Source organism: Idiotropiscis lumnitzeri, chromosome 15, assembly GCF_059441095.1.
Source record: "Idiotropiscis lumnitzeri isolate Australia: NSW breed Sydney's pygmy pipehorse chromosome 15, RoL_Ilum_1.0, whole genome shotgun sequence".
NCBI lineage: Eukaryota > Metazoa > Chordata > Actinopteri > Syngnathiformes > Syngnathidae > Idiotropiscis > Idiotropiscis lumnitzeri.
This window is the reverse complement of record NC_142405.1, coordinates 981,812-1,004,022: the sequence shown is the minus strand read 5'-3', so window position 1 is coordinate 1,004,022 and position 22,211 is coordinate 981,812. Positions and strand designations below refer to the sequence as shown.

The window sequence follows — 22,211 nt, the reverse complement described above, 5'->3', positions numbered from 1 at the left end:
GGACAAAGGCATCAACGTCGCCGACGCCGGCTTTAAACTTTGAAAATCGGGTTTACTTCCATTCGCCGTGACAGCGGGCGGATTGAAGCCCCGCCTGCTCCGCCGGCGAGTCGCGGCAGATTAGCCGCGTTCGGCTAATTGCGCTTAATCGCCACCAGCGGCGATGCGACTTGAACGTGCGGCTCGGTTCGTGTCGTTTCGTTTGACCCCGCGGTCTCTCCAAAATAGGTCAAACGTTGCCGCCTTTGAGAATGGCCGAGCAACACGTGACACGTTGCGGAAAACATGTCGGCTTTGAACGATGCATCGCATGACTTGAAATTCCCAAATAAAGCGACAAAAACGAGTCAAGTCCGTCGTGACAGACACGAGGCTTTAGCGTAACAAAGCGTGAAATCAAATAAACTGCGGAGTGCAAAAGGTCGAAACCTGAATGTGACCCGGTTAAGCTCTTGAATGACACAAGCAAAGCGCGTTTCCCTGGCTGAGGCGCAATCAAAGATTTTCGGGGCTGTCGAGCGCTCGCCAGCCTCCCAAATGATGACCTTATTCCAAGGCGTCGCCAACCGACGAGACCCTCGGCATCTCGCCGCCGCTCGGCTCGGCTCGTCCCCGGCTTTCTCGCTTTTGTGTTCCTCCAAACTTCCTTTCGGTCGCATCATTTCCGTCCCTCGGGCCCGCTCGACTGTCCGCCTAAATGACGTCTGACTTGGAATCGTCACGCAGCACGCCACTTTCACGCCCCCGACAACCTCCGAGCTTTTCTCTCCTCTGTGGACGTCCTCGGACGGATCCCGACCAAAGTCGAATGGACGGCCAATGAAAAGCTCCAAAGTCCACTTGATGGCTAATATGACCCAATAAAGCGCCGAGACTGTCGAAAAGTGTCAAGTCGAGCAACTGATAAAAAAAAAAAAAAAAAGGCGCCCAGAACACAAAATAAAATGTTCTTCTTTCACTTCTACCCTCAGACTTGATGTCAGACGGTTCTGTCATCCGATTATGAATATAAAATGATCCAATGAAAAACGGGAAATGCGGCGCGAGTTACTTTTTATTTCGTCTTGACTTTTGTTGTTTAAATTCAGTTTTAATTGATTTTTTAGAGCAGGTTTGCTCGTTTGGGTTTGAAATTTTTACCAAAAACACTCAGTTTTAGAATTTATTTTTTAATTAGTTTCATGATTAGTTTTAGTTTTTTATTATATGTTTGGAGTATTTGTTGAGTGCAAGATCTGGAAAAAAAAAAAAAAAGGTCAATAAGCAATGTTAAGTATTCTATAATTCCAGAACGACTATTTGACTATTCGTTGTACTTTGAGTTTTTGTGTGACGACCTTGGCCACTTGGGGGCAGTATAAAGCAGACAGCCTGACTCATTGAGATGTCTCAACTCCTCTCAGCTCCTCAGTATGACACTAATATGACTGTTTTTTTTTGCAGAGGATTAAAAAAAAAAATCTATGACTGACTACTGTAATTTTGTGTGTTGCTGCACACGGTGTTCAATGCATTGTTTTAAGGGCAATGATTGCAACTTGGATGCTAATTAGCATTAGCATTACGATACCAACATCCATCGTACACAGTGCAGTGCCTGTCCTGCCTTTCAAGAAGCTGACACCCGCGTTTCGGGAACACAGAACCTTTCAATAGTGAGGCAAACATGCTAACCACTATGGCACTGCGCTGCTATCACTATGAACAAAATGTGACCTGCACAGCCAACATGTGACCGAGGCGATATTTTTGGCAAAGAAATGAAGCAAATTGCCCGTCTCATCATGTCAATCTGCATTCACCCCCCAAAAAGAACGCATTCCGCAAAGTTTTGTGGAAATCGCTCACATCGTTTTGGTCACTACAAAGCGCATCCTTGGTGGAGGTCACCGTTGGGACGATCAGCATCATCTCATTAAGGCTCACCGTGACCTTCAATTAGCTTTGTCATTGGAACACCTGCAGCGTGCACCTTGCTGAGAAGAAAGGACAAACTGCGATAGAAGCAAGAGCGCTTGATCGCACCCGGCAATGATGAGTCTTGTGCTGCGTGTGCGATCTGTGATCACCTTACATGGAAGAGCTTCCATGTCGGGGTCTTCTGGTAAAGCACACCTGCACACGCACACACACACACACGCACGAGCACCACCTGCTTCCAAACTCATTGTGACCCCCCCACCACCAAAAAAAACACCTCAAGCACCTCTAACCCGGACTGAGCTTCAACCGAACCATTGCTTTCCTCCGGCGCGGCCCAGTCCCCCATCTTGACCAGTGTGACAGTCAGCAGGTTGGATCGCACAACACACACACACACGAAATAAAAAGCAGAGGGTTTGACCTGCCTTGGGATGGTGCATTGCCCATGCTGCGTCAAGGAGCGCTGCAGCCGTGACAGTGATCGCGTTTCCCCTTTCCTCGATCCCGCCTCTTTTTTTCCCCTCCACGTAAAGGTCGCTCCTTCGCCTCCTTCGCCTCGCGCTTCCAGTCGCTCCAATGCTGCTTTGTTCCCCTTTTTGTCCCTTCGCCCTCGCTCGGACTCCCTTTCCCTTTGGCGAGATGGCCGCGGTCCAGCGGCGGCGCTCCCCGACAGCGGTGTGTGTTTGTGTATGCGTGCGTGCGTGTGTGTGTGCATGTGTGAGGTGCGTGTGTGTGTGTGTGTAGGGGTGTGTATGGGTGTGTGTAAGGGAGCGCCCGGGTGGGAGGCAGGGAGGGGTGAGAGGGGGGGGGAGAGCGCGCGAGAGAGAGCGAGAAGGAGGGGGCGTGTTCTTCAGAAGCCTTGCGAGAGGGTGCGCGCCGGTGCACGGAGCCTCGGCACACAAATGTTGATAAATTCGCACGTTCCCGTCCGCTTCCACATTAAACGTTGGACTTCCTCTCTTAAAGTCACAGACGCTGCGATCTTGGGCGCCAAAACACGAGCGTCGCTGAGGTGGACACGAACAACATAAATGATGGACGTTTACAATGGGCAGGGGGCGTTGCATCAAAATCTGGGCACCCATAATTTAATCAGCAGCGCCCCCCTCATTTCCCCCCGGCCACATCCGTCACGTTGACTGATATTTTCCCGAAAAATCTACCAATAATCAGGGCTCAATTACGTGATGCTGGCGGTCACCATGTAAGCCTCAAGGGTCACAGGGGGGAACTTGCAGGCATGTTCTAAAAATAGCTCACTAGTGATGGGACGTTGTGATTTTCTAGCAACGCTGTAGAATTGATCATTTGGTCATATAAACTCTGGCTGCACGCTGAGGGGCGCCGACAGCTTTTAAAGCCATGGAAATTATTTTTACAATGTCGCCCCAAAAGGCTTGGGGCGACATTGTATCGAGTTGGGAAAAAATATTCAATTATGGACAAAATTGGCTTTCCGCAGAACAGCAACGATGTGTACTTCATCCGTGTACTGTAACCGCTGTATCTCTCTATCCATGTTCGGTTGGGAAAGGGTTAAAGCAATATCTGTACCAGAAATCGCTGTTGAAGAAGGTTGGTGCTTCAGGGAGGAAAACAGAGAGCAGACGCTTGAAATATCCCTCGAGTGACAACACCAACTGATGATGAGGCTACGTCGAGGAACCGATGGCAAAGAGGCGCTGAATCAGCATGGCAACCGGTGCATGCCACGCGTGCACGCGCACGTGCGGGTGCCTTCTCAAGCAATCAATCGGTTATTATTATGCAATATCATTCGAGCACGGCAAATGCTACATCAGCAAAAGGAAGAAAACAAAATGACACAAAGGCAATTTGACGCCTTGGGAGGCCTTCCTGCCTAAATGGAAAAATGCATTTTCATTGTTGGAAAGTCGACTTTTTTTTTTTTTACACAGCTCTGGGTGAGGTTCTCCAAACGTCAAATGGTGAGAAACGGCTGGTTAACAACAACAAACAATAAGTTCTAAATGAGCGGCACCTATTTGGCTTGTTTGCCGCGCATGCGACTGAAGGCAATCGACGGCGACCGAGGCAGAGGAGAACGCGAAAAGTCAGGAGATGGAAAGATAAAAGCGGATGCGAGCCTATTCATGACGAGAAGGGATGAATAATGGATGCTCACGCTGCGCATCAATTACACGCCGCATCCCACTGTGTCCAGTACGGCCAGCTGGTCCATCGGCACTCGCCTTCCTGCCGGTCAGCGGGGACCGTCCACCAAAAAGTAGGCCACGCCAAAATATCCCGGCCATGATAGTTCTTGCATTTCCTGACTTGTGTTTAACTTGGGAGGGATCAGGCATAAATTGGCAGCAACAACCCGTAAGGGCGCATCTCGCGAGCATTCCCGTGAGTCATGAGCCAACGCAGCACAGCAATGAACATTTCTCTGCGATAAAACACGATTAACTTCATAATTAGGTGGCTAACAAGAACAAAACGTTGCCGTATTTCAAGCCTTTGCTTCGCTTCCTCCCCAGCTGAGGTGTTTTTTTTTATTTTTATTGGTCCATTTCATGGGATGTAAAGGAAGCAGCCACCAAATACACACACGCTTTATGGAGTGCTCTGGTGAAGCTGTATTTTACGTTTTATTGCAAATCATCTCAAATAAATAATAATCAGCTCGGCATTCACAGCGTTTTAGGACTATATGAGGAAGACTTTGGCCAAATATGCTCACGGGTTCCAACTCCCACAATTTGTGATCCTCAAAATTCATTTTTACAAATATCAAAGGTTGAAATGAGCCCCATGTGAGTTCAGTTAAGGTTTGTGGTTAGTCGTTTGCAACACACATTCAAGAACGCTAAAACTTTGCATCAGCTGCCAACCTCGGAAGACTTGAAAAATAAAATGCCTCAATTTATTTTTGGGGAGAAACTCCGAAATATTTCACAACCGGAATTGTGCTACGATCAGGCGCATTTCGCACACGACGGCGAAATTGTGGCACGGTACCTTTAATATAATTCACACAATTCCATTAAATTCATTTAAGAAAACATAATCTGAGATTGAAGATCTTTTTTTTTTTTCAGCAAGCCTTCTTCAACCGCAAGTCCCGTGATTACTTTTTACTGTGAAAGTCATCTGACGAACACGACTTTCAAGCGATTATTTGAGATGTGATTAATTCAGAATATCACTGACCGGCAATTGTTTGAAATTGTCGAAATTCTTTCAATGTACAGTACCAACATTTATAGCTTTTCAACAAGAAACTTACGACGTACGAATGGCACCCTGGCTATTTTATTTATTCTTCATCAAATTAAAACCTGACTGTACAATAAATTGAATATCACGCCCACTTCTGACGACACTCCAACAACGCTCTTCGCATGTTGTCGCTCTTAAATGTTAGTGGCCATTCAAAGTGTCATTTTATTTCTCCGCATGCACTACAGATAATATAACTTTCATAAAATTGCATGCTGTAATGTCGTTCCTCGAGCAGGTTAATGCACATTTTCCTTTTCTTTGCGTGTGTGTGCGTAACAGCCGTTTCAACCTCCCTGAGGAGATGACGACATAAAACAAACGTTATCTGAGAGATGAAACACACTTTGCAAAACGCCGATTACTTGGTGACTATAATCAATTTCTGCCATATGATGAAACCAAACGTCAGTTGGCCTCAGTCCACTGCCAATCACCTGGTAAGGCCTGTGTTGCCATGGTGACGTGAGCGGCTGCAGATGACTTGCCTTTATAATGCGATACGGCCACTTGTGGACTCACTGAGTCCACATAGTGTGAGTCAACGTGTGTGTGTGTGCGTGCGCGTGGGTGTAAGGACATGCACGGCGCTGAGAACCTTCTGTGCTTTCTGCAAGCCAAACAAACGTAAGTCACTCGGCACGTAATACAGCAGCTCACTCGTTCTCGTGTTGTTTTACCTCCACTCAGTCACCACCCTAAATAATTCACCTTCAATAAGCGCAGATTGATCTTGAAATATTGAGCTGAAGAGAAGGGGAAAATGCACGTGAATGAATGGATGAATTGTGCCTTTACCAAAATAATAATGCCCAGTATTGATTGGCGCTATTATTGATTGAAAACGACGCAGTGGGCAGGAGCAATTATCCGCGTTTGGTTGCCCTATCATTGGAGAAAATGTGCACGATTGTCTTTGAATATTTAATGCCGCTTTCACATGTGATGGAGCCAGTGTGGCTAGTGTTGCCAACGCTGCATTTCCATTGGCAGAAATGGCGTCTGTTGGCGCCACAGACAATTGGTAATGTGCTGTGAAATGAATATTGGTGACATCTGACAGAAAGGTCATGCGAGGGAGGCGGAGTATGACGCTGCATATTTGATCGGAATAATTCCTGCTCTCTTCTGAGATGAAATGGATCCAGTTTGACGCATATCACACGTCGCTCTCATACAGTTGGCAGCTTTTCGAGAGACCTTTCACTGTACCTGCAGAAACGGACCTTCACGAGCACTCTGTCCGCTGCTCTCCTTTCGCAGTGTGGCTCTCTATAAATACATAGGGTGCCGTTTCCAAGGTAACAACTCTCGGGAGGATTGGCCACCTGAAATGCAGACAGAGCGTGAGAAGGAGGGTGAGTAGGGGGGACAAAAGCATACATGATACATGTGGACACATGTAAATGTACTTTTGTGTCACTGGAATGGTGAGTCAGCGCAGTTGCATGAATCCACATTCATCATCTTAAATTTTGTGTTCAAAATCAAATTACGTGGCCAAGTAAGTCAGCTGAAAAAAGGAAATGATGTCCACTGCCCTCTAGTGCACGACAGAGAAACTGCATGGTGTCGTTGACGGCGCCCTTTGTATGTTTAACACGTTGCTTAACAAAACACGAGCATCCTGCGGGGTGTTGTTTTTTATTCGAATTGGTCACTTTTGTGGTCGACATTGAAAATGAGCCAATGGGCCGCGCCAGTAATCATTTTCCCACAATCATGGCTGAAAAAGGTCATCTGTGAGACACACTGCTAAAGTCTTTTTTTGTTTTTTTTCATCAAAACAACTGTTTGGGTGTAATAAAAACATCAGAGACCTTGTTCCTAGCGATCACTGATTGTTCACGTGTTGCACAGGTCGCATTGTTGCGACGCTTGCTCCTTCTAGTGGTATGCAAAAGCATAATATTAGTGTCTTTTTACTTTTTTAAATGAAACGAAACGTGTTTTCAGACCACTAGATGGAGCAATTTCCCTCGAGTAGATTTTCATCAACACGCTCACGTCATCATGACCAAAAATACAACTAAAATAAAAAGGTACACACTTAAAAATAGTGAATTATCATTCCTGTATGCCTACTTGGAATTAGAATAAAACAGTGAAGTGAAAATATTAATATGCATAACAATTAAAACGGTGTCCCGTATATTTGTATAGATTAAATCAAATCAACTTTAAATTCATTCAAATGTTTTTAATGAAAATATTTCATATTTTCTCCTGACTGGCATTGATTTAGCCTGTATGACAAATGATCCTCCAAACGCTTCTTTTCACTTGGATGAATGCACTTTTTTGGGGGGGCGGGGGTCTGTTTACCGGTGCGCAGGTAAACGCGCACCCCCGGCAGCAGCATCCACCTGGGTGGCGCCGACTGTGGGAGGGCACCTCGCCTAATAAAGCGAGGTGGAGAGAGACGCCAGAGAGGACTACGCGTCATCCTCCCCCCTCCCACCTTAAACGCGGCTCGGACTTTCTCCTTGAGCAGAATCAGCGCGATGAAGAGCAGAACCGAGCCGGCAACATGCGCTCCAGGCTCCCGCGGACCGCCTGCCTACTGCGCCTCGTTGCATTCTGCATCCTCCTTTCGCACAGCGCAGCTTACTTTGGGTCAGCAAACCTTTTCACGTGCTGCTTTGCGAATGTTTCGAGAGGCGCAAAAGCAGAAACGCACGCGTTGATTGCGCATTTGGAATTGGATTTATTTGGCACTCCGCGCAGGTTTGCCCTGCACGCAACTTGTTGCTGTTTTAGTTGTTCGATGTTAGTTTTGTTGCCACCGCGTCGTAATTTGGTGCGTTCGATAGAATTGATAAAAGTCTTGTGAATCTATTCTGTTCTGTTTATGCCTGAAAGTGAAACTGGGTTTAATTCCAATTCTGGTTTAAATTTACAATCTCGTGTAAATTGAATAGCTTGTTTTAAGTACACTTTTTAAAGGTTAACATTTAAAAATTTGTAGATAATAAATGCAATATTCAACATCAATTATTTTTTTTTATATTTAATATTTGTTTAACACTGATAAGAGGTACATAAGTTTACAAAGTTTTATTCATCCATTTTTATTTTTGGAAAATGTGATCATTTTCAACAAACTGTCAATCAGTTCTAATCAGTGCAATGAATAAATAAAATAGTTTTAGAAAGTTTAGTACATGAAAAGATTGTATCTAAAACTTTTATATTGACTAGCAGGTTTCTCATATATATATGACAATGATGCACGGCCCTTATTCTTTTTATGGTGAAAACATTTAACAAACATTTAATTTGCTTCATTGAATCAAATCTTATGTTGTAAAATCCCAATTAAAATTTCTACTTTTGTTATATGAAACTAACAAACTGATGATTATCAGTTGAACAGACATTCTTTTTATCATTTTCTTCTTATTGCTCGACTATGTGATTATTATTTTTTTAACACATGACAATGTTTCAACAAATATCGCTGTATTTCAACTTTTGAGAATTTAAAAAAAAATATATCTCTTTTTTATCTTTGCGGTGACATCTAGGCTGACAGGGCGAGAGCCTCTGGTCTTCCTGCCGGGTCACTTTGCCAATGAGCCGACGACAGGCAAGGCCCACTTGAAGCAGTGCGAGCAGATGGTGCTCTCCCGCCGGCAGAAAAGGTTGTGCCGACGCGAGCCCGGCCTGGCCGAGACCCTGCGCGAGTCGGTGCGCCTCAGCCTGCTTGAGTGTCGCTACCAATTCCGCAACGAGCGCTGGAACTGCAGTCTGGATGGCCGGGGGAGCCTTCTCAAAAGAGGTAGGACCCTCATTTTCAGCCATCAGAAAGGCCATCAATTTGTTGGAAAATGCTAAACTCAGCTCATGAAAGAACGGTAATAATCCACCTCGGAAGATATTGATCTCCTTCATGTGTTTACAGGACGTGAATTTTAGGAGCCTTCCTCTTATTTTACGGTTAACCAATCAATCAGCAATCACTTTGAGGCAAAAAGAAAAAAGTTCTCGCAGCTGCGAGTTGAGCTCGAATCAAACATCTGCATATCAACATGTGGGCTGGAGGAACAGGTCAGCGAGGAAGTAATGACGGAGTGAGGATGCCAACAAATGGCGGCGGAGACTTCTGAAGCCCAGTGTGGTTATTTTTATCCGCCAGGAAAAGCGCTCAATTCCCAGAGGAAAAGGGTGGCGCGATGGCCCGCTTTCATGTGGGAAAAAGCTGCGTCCTAGTCAAAATAATAATTAATTGGATCAAAATAGACACCGCAGGCCGATAGCTCGGGGGCCACGCAAATAACAGAGTGTGACACGGACGAGACGGCTCAGAGGAGGATGACGGACGCCGTGACATGACAACACGGCGAGCGCTTTGAAAACATTTCAGCTTACGAGCTTCGTCAAGGGCGTTTGGGCTTTTGGGAGGGTACAACCAAAATCTTTTGCTTCACATTCGGTACAGCGAAGAAATCAAAGAGGAGCAACTCTTTTCTTTTGAGGGAAGCGCAATAAATGCAAGACACGTTTTGTTAGTTTGAAGATGGTTAAAAGAGTCGGCAGAAACGGTGACTGGCTCAGCACAAAGCATCAAAAATAGAAACGTCTCAACCATTCTTTTTTGCTCGCAGCGCCCTCTGCTGGTCGCGGTGGGGCACTGTCCGACTTGCCCCTCATGTAAAAGCTTTTCCCTCCGCTTCGTTGCAGCCTTCAAAGAGACGGCCTTCCTCCTGGCGGTTTCCTCGGCGGCGTTGACGCACGCCCTCGCCAAAGCCTGCAGCTCGGGCCGCATGGAGCGCTGCACCTGCGACGACTCGCCCGGCATCCAGCATCGGGAGGCCTGGCAGTGGGGGGTGTGCGGCGACAACCTCAAGTACAGCACCAAGTTCCTCAAGAGGTTTCTGAGCCAGAAGAGGGTCAGCAAGGACTTGCGAGCTCAGGTGGACGCCCACAACGTCAACGTGGGAATTCGGGTGAGTGCCAAAAAAAAAATTCCTTTTTTTTTGCTCTTCACTCGACCTGCGCCATATGCGAGCATACTCGACTGGTTTTTAAGCAAGATGAGAGTCAGAGCCAGGTGTTCTCAGACATGATAAAGCTTGCTGTGCGGGCCGACTACAAATGAAAGGTCTAATATCGCAGAGGGAGCGATTACAAGCGCGGCCTCTTTCTTAATATACGAGCAAGCATTTTTTCCTTCGTACTAAATCACTGCACTCCCCATAAATCCTGCCTCATGTTGGTAACCACCACTGTGGCGCTCGCAGATAGACAAGAAACCCCCGGGGGGGCTTTCACCCTCGAAACCAAAACAAAAAAACAGGAAGTGAGGGCAGCTAACTTATCTGCGTTGACCGTTTGGCTGACTTGACACCGACGAGCTCCGAGAAGGGAGCGCGGCCCTCCAGCCAGCCAGCCAGCCAGCCAGCCAGCCATCTCTCAGTCATCGTACTCAGAAGCCCCCCCGAGGGGTTCATACCTGCAGAGGGAGGAACGAAGCGCAACCTTTCAAGCCCAAAGTACCCCGGGGGCTGTCGGACGAACCCCCGTGCTATCTGACCCGTCTCCGGCCCTCGCCAAGACAGATGGCCGAGCGACGGCCCAAACAAATCAGGGGTACCCCGCAGGTTGTCGTTCTTTGGGGGTCACTCGGTAGAGGGGGAGGCGGAGAGATTCCGCCACGCCTCGGGCTTGAGGAGCGAGACATGCAAGGCAGACGGTACTCGTCGCAACAGAGCCCGAGCTGTCCGAGTGAGAGATGGGAGCCAAATGAAATACGACAGTTGCCCTCCATCCATTACGTTCGAGTTTCGGCGGAGCCGAGCAGAAACATTCTGAAAAGGTGCAGCCGAGCGCCTTCAGGAAAGCGTCCGCCTCCGTGCAGATATTCCTCCCAGATAAGAGGCCAGGTCATGAATCAAAGGCAGAGAACTGACGTCTCCCTGTTTGTTTCTCCCCCCTCTTCTCGCGTTGTCTGTCCAAGGCGGTAAAAAGTGGCCTGAAGACCACCTGCAAGTGTCACGGCGTTTCCGGATCCTGCGCCGTCCGGACTTGCTGGAAGCAGCTGTCCCCGTTCCACGACACGGGCCGGCTGCTCAAGTACCGCTACGACACTGCCATGCGAGTTCTCAGCGTGACCAACGCGGCCACCGGCGAGAGCGAGCTGGCGGGGCCGCGTCGCCACAGCCACAGTCTGCGCACCGGCGACCTGGTCCACCTGGAAGAGTCGCCCAGCTTTTGCCGGCCCTCGCGCTACTCGGCGGGCACGGGCGGCCGCTCGTGCGCCAAGGACACCAGCTGCCAGAACCTGTGCTGCGGTCGCGGCTACAACACGGCCATGCGCCTCACCAGCCTGTCCTGCAACTGCCAGGTGCGCTGGTGTTGCCACGTCGAGTGCCAGACGTGCGTCCGTGAGGAGGAGGTTTACACCTGCAAGAGCACGTAGGTCCCGGGATCATGCGGAACACTGAGATGCCCCGGGAATGCGGCAGAAACTTATCAGATCGTCCACGTACGAAACACGGCGACGGACAGCTAACGTATTCTGGCGAGGCAAACTTTGGAACGCGACCTTCAAGATGGACGCGCCGTGTGTTTGCCAATTAAGGCCCAAACAATTTCAAACCATTCTTATCGTCACCCATTTCCACGGACTGCCAAGAAATTCAGATTAAAACGTACGACTGAAGACAGGACGTGGAACACTTTGGTTCAGGTCGTCTCACTCCAATTTGAGAAAGAAAATGCGACATGAAAAAAAGTGGTTCGCTGCGTGAAAAGGTTGCCATCACAGTGTCACTGTAAACAACGATGGCGGCGGCCCGAGAGTTGTGAATCACTTTTGATTGCTTTTCCCGGACCGCAAAAGCTTTGTGCGATGCGTAAACTTTGGCATAACGTCGCAAAGCGCAAGACCGCTCCGATATTTTGCATTGCTTTCCAAAGACTACATTTTGTTTGGACTTTTTGCTCGTCATTCTCGATACATGAGTCCGTCGTAAACATTTGTTGCGCCGCCTCAATCACGTCGTTCTTTCTTGAACTTTTCGGTGGTTGTTTTCCGAAACGTTGTTTTCCGGATGGCGCGTCAATGTAAGCATTTTGTTTCAAATGTTTTGTGACGCCACAAAATCGCACCCTCGCTTTTGAGATTTTCATGCCTTGAAAATTCCCTAAGAGCCTTTCAAACAGGTACTGAAACTTTTTTTTAATGAATCTGATCTACTACTGCTGCTTTTTCGACTTTATGCTCTGAATGAACCTATCTGTCTGTCTTTCATGTCTGCTGTATTTTATTTGGATTTTTTTTTTTACAACAGTTAGGGTTAAAGCACTTATGCTGCTCTGGCTATGTGCAGTAAAGAAAAAAGAAAAAAAACGAAAGTAGGGAGTTTAAAAAAAGTATCACTGGAGGACATTATCGTTGCGTGCATGTACAGGACGATTATTGCTCCCCCCGAAAGAAAAAAAAAAACACGCTGGCTCTTCAGTTGCGCTTATGGAAATGTTTATGGAAATGTCTGCGTGGAATGAATGTGTGTGTGTCCCTACGGAGGGAACGAAAGGGGGTGAACAATGTGGGGATCAAAAAAACTGTTTCAAATTGCCCCAGTGAATAATCTCTTATTGTTTCAAGTGTCATTTAAGCACATTTTTAACATAAATGCTTTCAAAGTGGCGACATCATTGGCCTCCCTGTTTTGCCTCCGAGTTGTAAATCAAAGAAAATAGCTGTGTGCCCCCCCCCCCCAAAGAAGCATGTGAGCAGGTCAAAAGAGCCCGAAAACTTGTGCGACTTGGTAATTCAATTTCTTTTGAAAAGATTTCACTTCAGGGCTCATCTAGTTTTCTACCTCATCTTTGATGCTCATTGATGAGTGACGTTATACTCTCATGGAGATACAGTCAAAGTCCTTGCAAACGTTTGGAAAAGTGTCTATTCAACCTGCTAATATCTCCAATAGTGTTGTTGTTTTTTAAAAATTTACTTTCTTATTTAAAGCAAATAAATAAATGGACAAATGTTTGTAAGAGACTGTGTCGGTGATGTCATTGAGAGCTCACGCGCACGCACGTTAGCATTAGCGTGGCAGCGGTTTTGGCAGGAGACGTCCCGACAGGTGTGTTGCCGATGGCCATCCGTAACGCGATGATGATGATGATGTTGACAACGAGGACGACATCGCTGAGGAATGTCACATACGTGTGGTCTAGCCGGCCATTAGCGTGCGATTAAGCAAGAATCCCAAACATATTTTGCACACCAATTGTTTTGTTTTTTTACTTAGTTATTTTTTATGAAGGTCAGCGTTTGATGTCATTCTCTAAAGGCAGTGATTAGGCGCTATTACGATTCGTTAGGATATCAACAAGCGCCGGCTGTAATAAGCAGAGGGAAGACAAATAGTTCTCTATTAGCGAGCACAGAATCAAATGTGTTAATGGAGATAGACCAAACAACTGATTTCTCCAAATTAATCTGCATACGATAATAATGTTGTCTAAACAACCCTTGCAGACGCCATTTTGAACTCTTCCATCTTACGACTTCTGATATTGCTTCGGAGTTGTAAAAAGCAATTCACGGTTCATCTGGTACAAAAAATGAGTTCACTGAAAGTGAAACAATCTTTTACGACTCTTTTCAATTTTCAAGAGATTCATTTCTAACACACACATCGAACCCGCGACCAAATATGGCCGAAAGCCTGCTAAAGGAACGCAAGAGAAAAAACGTTTCAAGACAAGAATTTTCGAAAAGTTACGTTCATCCCATCACCAACTTAAATGTATCCAAATATAGTTCCAAACCTGCGAAAGCGCGACTAGTTCTTCGTTTCACAATACTCGAAAGCTGAAGTTCCAACTTGGAACACCCAAAAACTCAGGAGGTCAACAACGATGATGACCCCGAAGGACCACAAGTCTGTTCTAAGAATAGCTCACGTGATGACATTTCACAATTTTTTCAGAATAAAATATTGATAATGATCTGTTTCTTAGTAATGCAGATAAATCCTAAAAACAAAAAAATAAATAAAAAAATAAAACGTGGTATCACGGCAATAATCCAAAGTGCCGATTGTAACACTCACTTCTGATCGCTTGCTACTTCAAACGAGATATGAAGCGATCAGAATAAAAGCTGAATTCAAAACCGTTGACTTTGAAGCGCTTCTTACAGAATACAGAATTCATTTCCCCTTCCTTCAAAGCTGAAAAGTCAGAAAGCACCTGAATGCATCATTCTTCTCGCTGGTGCCAGAGGTGAAACAAGTTCACAGACTAGCGCACTAGACAACCGGATCGCTGCATTCTAATGTCACAAATCAATTTTTAACTTTAATCGACGTGACTTCTGGAGGAGGAAGGAGATGAGGGGCACGTGTTTTTTTTTTTTTTGCTATGTTGTTGGACATCAAGGAGGAAAACAGGGATGGAGGCATTGGGACCCCCGCGAGGCGACACCCCCCCCCTCCCACACACACACACTTTGCTCATGCTGCTTGTTGTTGTTGTTTTATAATGAACTCCTAATCCTTCATTTCCCTTCTGCAGCCCAAGTGGAGCGGGAGCAGCGAAGGGGGCTTCGGAGTCTACTGCGGGATTCGCACGCACTAGCCCCCAGGGTGGCGGCACTGAGCGGGGGTGGGAGGTGGTCAGACGTGGGGTTGCGATGCAATATCAAAGTGTGTGTGTGTGTGTGACACAGGCCATCGTGCAGGTGAAGGTAGAAAGTCGAAAGACGTTTTTGCATATGTGTGTGCACACCTGTGGTCACCTCAGCGGGGGGGGTGAGGGGGTGATATATGAGAGGGTGTGTTTTATTGAGTTCTTCAGTGCGGGCGTGCAGCTAGCCCAAGCTAAGCTAAGCCAGGCCCAAAGCGCCCAATGCCATTTTACTGGACATAGTTTTTTTAAATGGAACTATTTAGTCGGGTGTAAAAATAAGTTGAGCACTCTTGACAATAAAATGCAAAAAAAATAAATACATCAATAACATAAAGAAGTGTAGAAATTATAGTAAAACATTCTTTTTTACGTGCATCTAGCTTCCTGAGGATGGTACATGTGGTTTGAGGTTGCACCTTCATTAGACAAAAAATAAAAAAGGAACATTTGTTGTTGCACGCTGAACTGACCTCTCATGAGGTACATTTTGTGCAATTTAAGGCGAACTGCCCCCCAAATATTTTAACAGTATTTCGCTTTAGTGGTTCTGCTGTATTTTTCTAGAAAACGTATTTTCGTGCTATTGCTCGGAGGTTGATACGTGACTTATTTATTTGCGGGCGGCTCAGCCAGCCGTGCCGAGGTTTGCTCGACACTTTGGCTCAAGGACACAAAGCGTCGGTTCGTCATCTGTAATCGGAACCTTGAAGCCTCAGGTGAGGGGAAAAAGAAAAATACAGAAAACCTGACCGAGACTTCTGCCTCTACAAGTGCTTGAGAGCATCACCGCTAAGCTGCCGCACAGCCAGACAGCACGGTGGCGGGAAAATTAAAACGGAACATTGATGAGAACCCCCCCCCCCAAAAAAAGAAAAAAACTAAAGAGGGGAAAATTACAGATATAGTACACAGCGAATACAGCATTGGGTCGGAATTTAGGAGTGAGTAATGCAATTGCTCAACCCACAACAAGAAACTGCCTCGGGCCATGACAAGGTTGAGTGCATACCTCTATTGGGGGTTGGAGGTGGGGGGTAACTGAGTGGGTGGTGAATCCAGGGAAGGGGGGGGGGGTCGGATCAGGTACGGTGGCTGACGAGGCCACGCAGTCAAACAACAAACTTTCAGAGAATCACAACAAAATTCAACATGGAAAAAAAAAACCCAGAGATGGCGTGGTCTCAAGCCTCCCTTAATAAAAGATAATCAAATTGTGATTATGAATCACGTTTATTTCCCATGGCAGGGATGCACGCTCGCGTTTATAATCTGTCGACCACATTTGCACAGCAGGGAACTCCGAGGAGAAGTTGTTCCCATGCTTCGGCACTTGCACACCTGCGGCAGCAACAACAAGACGGCCGCTATCGTCGGACAAGATAACGCCTTGGTGCGCTTTCAGAAGTCACTCCCTGCGCCGTGCGATTCCTCTCAGCTACGCACACACGGATTCGCAAACTTCCATTACAAGCAATAGCAACACATCCCCGCATCAACATTGTCCGACGGGGAAAAACAAAACTGATAAAAGGAAGAGGAAGACCTTGTGTCTGGAATGTTGGCGACACAACGATGTTGGCAATAGGCTAGGGCCACTTTATTAGGTACAGCTGCATAATAAAAGAGTTGTATCAAAAATGGAGAAAGTTTCATTGGATTAAAAATTTGCAGCGGTGTCGAAGCGCACTTCATCATATTGAGAGTTGTTCCTAATATTTTGACCCTCTCGACAAGATACCAACGCCTTTATGAGGTACACTTTTATGGAATAAGGACACCAACTGCTACGACAAGTCGCTCTGGACATGACCTGGTCGCCGGCGTGGGTGAAGATTCACAGCCGCCAAAAGTGATGGCCGTCGTCCGGCTGCCGCATTGCGCGGTCTGAAATTCGATGTTGCAAAAAACATCAACGTATTGGCACATTATGGACAGCGTGGCAGTTGATTAGACGAAATTGTGGAGGAATTGGTAACCACTCTTTATGAAACTGAATAAGAAAAAGGTTTCAACAGTCAGCTCGGTGACTTTCAAGCTATTATTCACGATTGATTGAAGGTGATAACAACACGTCATCGTCCGTGCCGAATGTGTTTAACGGACTTTGACCGAGGCCGATTTTTGTTTTTGTTATTCAAAGATAACAGACATCAGAGAAGCGCATTTGGACAACAAAAATCTCAAACACTGCTCAACGGGCCGCAAAGTGCTGATGGTAACACGCAGACCTTTTTATCGACCGAAGGAGTTCAGTGTTGCGTTCATGGCAGCTGTTTACGACCTACCGCGAGCCGACAGCGCTAGATCGACTGCATGACATCATAGATAAACTTAGACTGCGCGCCATGTTTGTTGCAGCTGGAGATTTTAACCACTGTAACTTCAAAAGCGTTTTCCCAAAGTACGTTCAGACATATCAGAGACTAGGGCGCGACCAAAAGGGAATTTTTGAGGTACATGACGAGTCTTTTTGGGACAGATAGCGAAAACAGATAGTATATGTAGTGTACCTAATATTGTGACCAGCGGTATGAGACTGCGTGTGTTTGTGTGTGTGTGCGTGTGTGTGTCGGTAGGGGAAGGCCTGAGGCGTCAAGCAACCATCTTTCAAGTGTCACAGGTGGTGTAGCCACAGGGCTGTGTGTGTGTGTGTGTGTGTGTGTGTGTGTGTGCACATGGGAGTGAGGGGGTGAGTGAGTGAGTGTGAGTGACAGTTGGATGTGATGGTCTCAACCTCAGTCGGAAGGAGGGAAAGCCGATCAGCTCAATCAGAACATGACTCACTTTCAAGCAGACCCGATTTGTTTTTTTCCCAGAACTTCGGGCGGCCCGGGCCAGGCCAGGCAAGGTTCCGACAGGCCCCGTTTCTGCTCTCATTCAGCGTCTCGTCACAGCGGCTTCAAAGCGGAGTAGATGGTCTCCCTCGGGGGGGAAATGAGAAGAAGAAGAAGATAAGTATGCCTTCAAAAAATGAGTGGTATCCAAAAAATTGTGTAGCCGAAGGCCTTTTTTTTTTTCTTTTCCTCCTCCTGCTCCTCTCTCATAATTGTCTTCTTTACTTCAGTCAGACTTTCTGTGACTAGCAATTGTTGAGTTATGATCTAGTACAATGACTGGGAAACTTCCTTTTCTAACCCTTAACATGGCATGCACATGAAGACTTTTTCAGCTTTTGCTCCCTTTTCTGGATTCGCACTCATTAATATTATGTTTAAAAGAAATATCCATCATCAATTTATTTGCATTTTGGAAAAATCACGCGGTTCAATTGCATTATAGTGAAGGGCTTAGCATGCACCCGGAATCTGTGGGAATTTTAATTTTTCAAATTAGCCCCCAGTATCACCAATTGACATTAAATACTGTGGGCAAGTTTATCGCGGCTGAATGCATGAAAAAGCCTGGGGAATTCACCCAAAAGAAGATATCCTCAAGACAGTGCTAAATGATCAATCTTTCCTGCACCTAAAGTGGGCGGAAAATGGAATTCAGCCCCCCCCCCCCCACAGTAATGGAAATGGCTTCTCTTCAGCAAATAGTCCCCCATGCATACCAATCCAACCAGAATGTCTCAAACTATACAAAAAAGAATCTTGTTATTAGCCAAACTTATTGACACAATGCATTTCAAGAGGTGGGGTACACAACGGGGTGTTTCCTTGGTGGCGGTAAGGTCAGGGTGTGGTGCAGTGAGATGCCTTGAACACACCTGCAGTCTGGACAGTGGCTTGTGCCCATGGTGCTCAGGTGTGGAGGCGAAGCAGTAAGATCAGCTCATCCTTTCCTCCTCGGGGGAACTGAAAGAGAAAGAAAGAAAGAGTGAAAGAACCCCGTGACCTTGAGATGAGGGGGGGGGGGGGGTAAATGCTCCCCTTGTGGACCTCAATGAGGTGACAAGGGCCTTCATTTGGCGCTTCCCTACGCCGCAGGGGGATGTGTTATGACAACCGCGAAAAAAAAGCAGCGTGAGCAAGAAGTGGCATGAACGCATCTCCAGAATTTCTGACAGTTTCATAGCCTGGAGATACACAGCCATCAAGTCAAGCACCATCTGTCTGGCTCCACTTGTTGATGGCTGTGCCCGATGAGGTAAACAAATATTACTAAGGGAGGGGGAAAAAAGAGAAGAGGAGCTTGTAACAGCTCGTTCATAGATTGCACTGGACTAATTAACGCCCTTTGCTTTAAAATTAGTCAACAGCCAAGGTGATTGAGGTGCGGTTTTGGGTTCCCACCGAAGGAATTGTTGGGAAACGTTGTTTGGGAAATCCCTTTTTTTGGATACTTTCACACAATGCTCCATGACAGTAATCTTACCTCAGCTTTTATGAAACATGAGGCCAAGCAAGGATATTCTGATACTTAATCTGTTAAAATACAGCATGCCTTTATTATCAGACGCATTGGAAGCCTGAGGACACGTCTCAAATTATTATTTCCTCCCTTCTTAAACTGTCGTCTAGCATCAATTAAATCCTAAAATTGCCCGCTGCACACTTGAGAATCAAATAAAACACAAAAAAACTCAGTTTTAAGGCAAATAGTGTCGCTCAAATGTTGTGACCAAAATTACCTTTCCAAGATGGCGGCACGTGTACGCGCGCTCGCTCACGGCCACTCAAATTCCGCCTTTGCGTGACGTCGCAGCACTTCCGCTCACTCTACTTCCGTACACAAACGCTGATGACGTGTGCTTTCCTCCAACACTACCTCGAAAATCTAGGCTAGCTAACCTTTATCCCCGAGTTACACGCCGAGGGGCGATAAACCCGTAAGATAGTTATATAAATAAATAAAGTATAAGCGAGACGCTCAACGAGAGACTGTCGAAGATGGAGACTCTTTACCACCAGACAAATAAGTGAGTTTCTTGGAATTGTTCTTCTGTTTAGCCAACTAGCCAATAAATGGCTAAAACTCTTTACTTTGTAGGCAAATTCAAGAGGTGCAATCGCTCATGGGCAATTTGGAGAGAACAGATCGTCAGTCAGTTCACTGTGAGTATTCATTGCAGATGCTGGATTAAGTCACTCATGTACTGTGCTAAACTTTTGATGTCGTAGATGTTTTTGTGTCCTGTCGTCTCATTGAGTCGCTCAGTCGATCATCATGGCGTGATGTTTCCGAATATTTTGCCCCTTCCATGCAGAATATTACCATCAGCTCCCAGTTCGATGTGTTCGGACTCCGTAGCGAGCGACATCCACCAATGTGTGTGTTTGTACACGTTTATTCCTTCCTGTGGTCCATTTTGGGCTAATTAATGCCCATTCCGCACGCACTTCTTGTTTTGGCTGCTCGGGCTTGATTGGTCTGTATGCTTGGTGATCAGGTTGGACACAGGAAACTGCAGGGCTGGGTTCTTTTAAAGATAATGGTGGGAAGTTGCCAACATCCCAAACAGTAAAAGAAAAAAGACAACAAACAAACTGGAACAATACGCAAGAGGTCAAATTTGATAACCATTGATGCAGTACAATGTGGCCAAAGTGACAATACAAATAATAGAACAACTCTGTATCTGGTATTGTCATCATAGGAAATTGAATTTGAAGTGGTTAGACTGTAAAATGAATTTAGAGATTCGTTTCTAAACACCTCAATCTTGCATAGCTTAAGCATGCACTTGTTCGACAGTTTCAAAGGTTACAATTTTACTTAAAACTAGGCTGAACAATTAAATCTGCAATCGTATAATTTTTTTGCTTGCGGATCTTGGAAAAAATAATTGCTTATTAAATTGCAATTGCAATATTGAGGGGAAATAAGTTATCTTTGTAAATCATTCAGCCCGAATGAAAATCAATGTGTGAACAAATTTATGACGATTTGAATGAGCTAGTTGCTATATAACGACAGGGCAAAATATTAGCAGCGCCTCTCACTGTGATGTTCTCCAAACATAATCTATTGGTTGTCTTCCCGCCGTGCTTAAGTGTTAGAGAATGAACTTCAGGCTCGCATCGAACAGATCTTCAACTACTTGGAGCGTCTAGAGATCCTGTCCAGCAAGGAGCCGCCCAATCGGCGCCAGAATGCCAAACTGTGAGTCGGGCGAATCATCCCTGAGTGGAAATCACAAAGAATGCTTATCTTTCAAAAAAACATTTTCCAAAAGGCGCGTGGATCAGCTCAAGTACGACGTCCAGCACCTGCGCACCGCCCTGCAGAACTTCCAGCACAGACGCTACACTCACGAGGCCCAGGAGCGAGAGCGGGAGGAGCTCATGAGCCGGACCTTCACCACCAATGTCAGTTGTGTCCATTTTGACGCTTTTAATAAAAAAAAAAAGTTTAATACAGGGATATGGTCCAGACACACCTGTAATAGCCGAAAATCCAGAACGATTTCTTTTTTAATCCCTCTCGCACTTTTAACACTTAATTAAAACACACAAACCTCAAAACATGCTTTAAAAATAACTTGTTCCCGCGCTTCATCAAACTGTTGAAAGAAGCGCTTTGAGATGTGAGTTCAGTTTGTTCCGTGACAATGCTCATAAATCACAATCCTTGTTTCTCAAATTACGTATTTTAGCCAATTGAAGTGAATGGAAATATTACGTTGTATTCTTTCGGGGGGGCGCAGACGATTAAGCGCTGGGAACACTCGAATGATAGTCGTAATTTGCGCAGGATGCCGACACGTCCATCCCCATAGACGAGACCTTGCAGCTCAACACGAACCTGCACAACGCACACAGAGGCATGGACGACTTGCTGGGCAGTGGGAGCAGCATCCTCAACGGGCTCAGAGATCAAAGGTCATCGCTCAAGGTAAGTGCAGAGACCCTTTGGGGAAAGGAGAAGTGAATATTATGTGGGTGGCACAGTTTGGAAAGGCAACATTTTGTTATTTTGGGATCCAATCTACCTTCTTGCAATATGTCGTTTTTGCTGCCAGGGCACCCACAAGAAGATGCTGGACGTGGCCAACATGCTGGGCCTGTCCAACACGGTGATGCGGCTCATCGAGCGGCGAGCCACCCAGGACAAGTGGATCATGATCGGAGGGATGCTGCTCACGTGCGTCTTCATGTTCCTTGTGATACGATATCTGGGATGAACCCAGACGGACCTACGGACGCTTTTGGAGGATTTTCTTGTCCACGTCAGATTTTTTTTTTTTCATTACTCGTGCCATTGCGGTTGTCGCGTCGTCATAACAGTGTTGTTCCCCATACAAGCTGATCTGAAATATCTATTTAAAGGTTTTTTTTAGACAAATATACCATAAACAAACTGGTTAGGAGATTAAAATGTGAAGAGGTGAACGGTAAAACAATTGTAATTGTACAGCTCATTGTCATGATTTACAGTTGACTCTAGTCTCACTATGTGAGTGATTTAATTCTGTTTAATAAAAATGGTTTCATTTCCATTGCTTGTATAGT

The 22,211-nt window shown here is 46.0% G+C and overlaps 3 protein-coding genes and 1 long non-coding RNA gene across 5 annotated transcripts in view; 2 read left to right on the top strand and 2 right to left on the bottom strand.

The window, feature by feature from the left end:
• Positions 1-2,702, bottom strand: part of srcin1a (SRC kinase signaling inhibitor 1a) — a 59,408-nt gene extending 56,706 nt beyond the window's left edge. The window contains 1 exon segment of the mRNA XM_088317749.1: positions 2,349-2,702. Coding sequence (XP_088173875.1) covers positions 2,349-2,370 — 22 coding nt within the window. The 5' untranslated portion in view covers positions 2,371-2,702.
• A 4,884-nt stretch (positions 2,703-7,586) lies between these two features.
• wnt9b (wingless-type MMTV integration site family, member 9B) lies at positions 7,587-18,256 on the top strand. 2 transcript variants are annotated; one of them, XM_088317765.1, is made up of 4 exons: positions 7,587-7,785; positions 8,697-8,950; positions 9,853-10,118; positions 17,634-18,256. In XM_088317765.1, the coding sequence occupies exons 1-4, from the start codon at positions 7,700-7,702 to the stop codon at positions 17,898-17,900; spliced, it is 873 nt and encodes a 290-aa protein (XP_088173891.1). In that variant the 5' UTR covers positions 7,587-7,699; the 3' UTR covers positions 17,901-18,256. The 2 variants fall into 2 exon arrangements, with proteins under 2 accessions (XP_088173891.1, XP_088173890.1); XM_088317764.1 differs by lacking the exon at positions 17,634-18,256 and adding an exon at positions 11,129-13,146.
• Positions 17,513-20,305, bottom strand: LOC148322041 (uncharacterized). Its single transcript, XR_015846699.1, has 3 exons — positions 19,391-20,305; positions 18,527-18,614; positions 17,513-17,739 (listed from the first exon to the last, which is right to left on the bottom strand). It is a non-coding gene; the product is annotated as an uncharacterized LOC148322041 (long non-coding RNA).
• Positions 19,484-22,198, top strand: gosr2 (golgi SNAP receptor complex member 2). Its single transcript, XM_088317770.1, has 6 exons — positions 19,484-19,678; positions 19,750-19,814; positions 20,754-20,862; positions 20,936-21,068; positions 21,454-21,594; positions 21,722-22,198. The coding sequence occupies exons 1-6, from the start codon at positions 19,650-19,652 to the stop codon at positions 21,881-21,883; spliced, it is 639 nt and encodes a 212-aa protein (XP_088173896.1). The 5' UTR covers positions 19,484-19,649; the 3' UTR covers positions 21,884-22,198.
• The last annotated feature ends 13 nt before the right edge of the window (positions 22,199-22,211 follow it).

Bases quoted from the DNA above. Each gene is read 5' to 3' on its own strand.
- gosr2 (XM_088317770.1), top strand. From the start codon at position 19,650: ATGGAGACTCTTTACCACCAGACAAATAA. The intron at 19,679-19,749 runs GTGAGTTTCTTG...TTTACTTTGTAG, and splicing joins CTTTACCACCAGACAAATAA to GCAAATTCAAGAGGTGCAAT. The intron at 20,863-20,935 runs GTGAGTCGGGCG...ATTTTCCAAAAG, and splicing joins CGGCGCCAGAATGCCAAACT to GCGCGTGGATCAGCTCAAGT.
- wnt9b (XM_088317764.1), top strand. From the start codon at position 7,700: ATGCGCTCCAGGCTCCCGCGGACCGCCTGCCTACTGCGCCTCGTTGCA. The intron at 7,786-8,696 runs GTCAGCAAACCT...GGTGACATCTAG, and splicing joins CACAGCGCAGCTTACTTTGG to GCTGACAGGGCGAGAGCCTC. The intron at 8,951-9,852 runs GTAGGACCCTCA...GCTTCGTTGCAG, and splicing joins GGGGAGCCTTCTCAAAAGAG to CCTTCAAAGAGACGGCCTTC.